The sequence below is a fragment of the Opisthorchis viverrini genome, assembly GCF_000715545.1.
Source record: "Opisthorchis viverrini unplaced genomic scaffold opera_v5_81, whole genome shotgun sequence".
NCBI classification, from domain to species: domain Eukaryota; kingdom Metazoa; phylum Platyhelminthes; class Trematoda; order Opisthorchiida; family Opisthorchiidae; genus Opisthorchis; species Opisthorchis viverrini.
In genome coordinates this window covers 221,072-222,763 of record NW_008751736.1, presented here as the reverse complement: position 1 = coordinate 222,763, position 1,692 = coordinate 221,072, and the positions used below count along the sequence as shown (strand labels likewise).

The following is a 1,692-nucleotide window of genomic DNA, read 5'->3' as shown; positions in this document are numbered from 1 at the left end:
TAATTTTCAACATTTTATCTATTTATTTCGTTCTGTGTCCCCGTATAACATTTGAGGAACAATAGTTGAGTAGTGCTCTTTCAAGAGAACATCAGTTTCTGCTTTTTGAAGCAGAATTTACATTAATCTCCTCTGGTAGATTCCCCGCAGAAACCAAATTATGGAATGGTCGTGAGAACTGAGAAAAGATTCAACCGAAAATCGGCAAGCCGTCCATCCATCTAGGGTAACTGTAATTTAATCCTGACTTAACATGATAGCTGCTCCAGGGGTACACAGCGGTTAGACGACTAACTATTCACTTTAGCTAGATGATATGAGTGGTCCCCTATATGGAAAATTCGCTTTGGAGTTCTGCTTCTGATTTCGAAATCTGAATGCGTCAAACTGTGGAAGTAAAAGACTTGGAAGGATTCGATAAACTAGTAAGTTACATCCCAATTGGAATAGCAAACAGAGCGCTTTGGAAATTCTCGAAATACGGTACTCAGTGCTTGATGCCAAAGTGTACATGTTCCTCTATCCATCTTGTTTCTAACTAATGAGCAATTTTCCAGAGCATCCGCTAAAGGATTTACTACGATCCTCGTTCTTTCTCTGGTTCTAGCCCCCATCATTTGTTATTCACCTGACGCACTTCGCCTGTGGTCCGAACTGGCTGACCGTCTGACGCGGTTCATTGTTATTGAGCAGCTGATTTGCGATGGGGATTCCGTGATGCACCCGAATTTGTCCGCCGTCCAAGCGACCATTCTTGCTCCTTTCTGGTTAGCCGGCTCAACTCCAGCACCGACAACAATGGCTGGTGCAGATTCCGAATCTTCTGAATGGGACAGTGACAAAGTTAGTTGTTTTCTTCGGGTTGGGTTATCTTTTTCCCGCTGATTCATGAACTTCAAGTCAGCATCACGGTTCCCACATTTCACACTCCAATTTATGCACTCCTCGAAGTTGTGGTCACCCTCCTACTCGAAGGCACTTGCTGTTTCTGGAGTGACTACCAGTGATAGGGATCTGTTTGATGGAATACTTTGCACCCAATTTCAACCGTATCTGATGAACTAATGCTGACTTCTAGTGAAACTTAAGACAGTCTGTATGTAATGAATAAGAAAGAGACGATGTTTCACTTCATCAGTTTCTCGTGAGCACTCGCAAAGGCAGAAGTATGTCATAGTGGTTTAGCCGCCTATAGGAAGCCAGAGTATTATCATTTATTTATGAAGAGCATGGTTACGTAGAAAGTGAAGGCAAGCGACGAATGCGAAAGGGTAACTGGAGAATATGAGAGAAAAGAGAAATACACTCATTTGCAAATCGATTTATGAGAGAAAAAATACACTCATTTGCAAATCGATTTGGTTTTCACAAGAGACTCAACTGAATCTCTCGTTTATGATATTCTATAACTGAATGAAATGCACACAGGTCGCGTCATGTTTCAGTTGGGATGATATTCGAGATATCGCAGTATATTTTCATAAAGGAAACTACTCACAAGGTTGCTGAGAGCTCTTCGACAGCCCACGACCGGTTTTGCCCTTCTTGGGGCTCATCACGCAGGCACAGTCCCCGAGCTTCCGTCAACCCTATGATCCACTTGAACCCCAATTGCACTGTTTTCGAGAAATACACTCATTTGCAAATCAATTCGGTTTGTGAAAATATACTGCGATATCTCGAATATCGTGC

General features: G+C 42.4%; 2 protein-coding genes across 2 annotated transcripts in view; one reads left to right on the top strand and one right to left on the bottom strand.

The window, feature by feature from the left end:
• T265_04689 (hypothetical protein) overlaps positions 1–1,692 on the top strand; it is a gene marked incomplete at both ends in the record, with an annotated part of 42,328 nt that overhangs the window by 15,280 nt on the left and 25,356 nt on the right. The window contains one exon of the mRNA XM_009169493.1: positions 608–843. Coding sequence (XP_009167757.1) covers positions 608–843 — 236 coding nt within the window. The remainder of the gene's footprint in view (positions 1–607; positions 844–1,692) is intronic.
• The window catches only part of T265_04691 (hypothetical protein), a gene marked incomplete at both ends in the record, with an annotated part of 42,456 nt that overhangs the window by 24,217 nt on the left and 16,547 nt on the right, over positions 1–1,692 (bottom strand). The window lies entirely within an intron of this gene.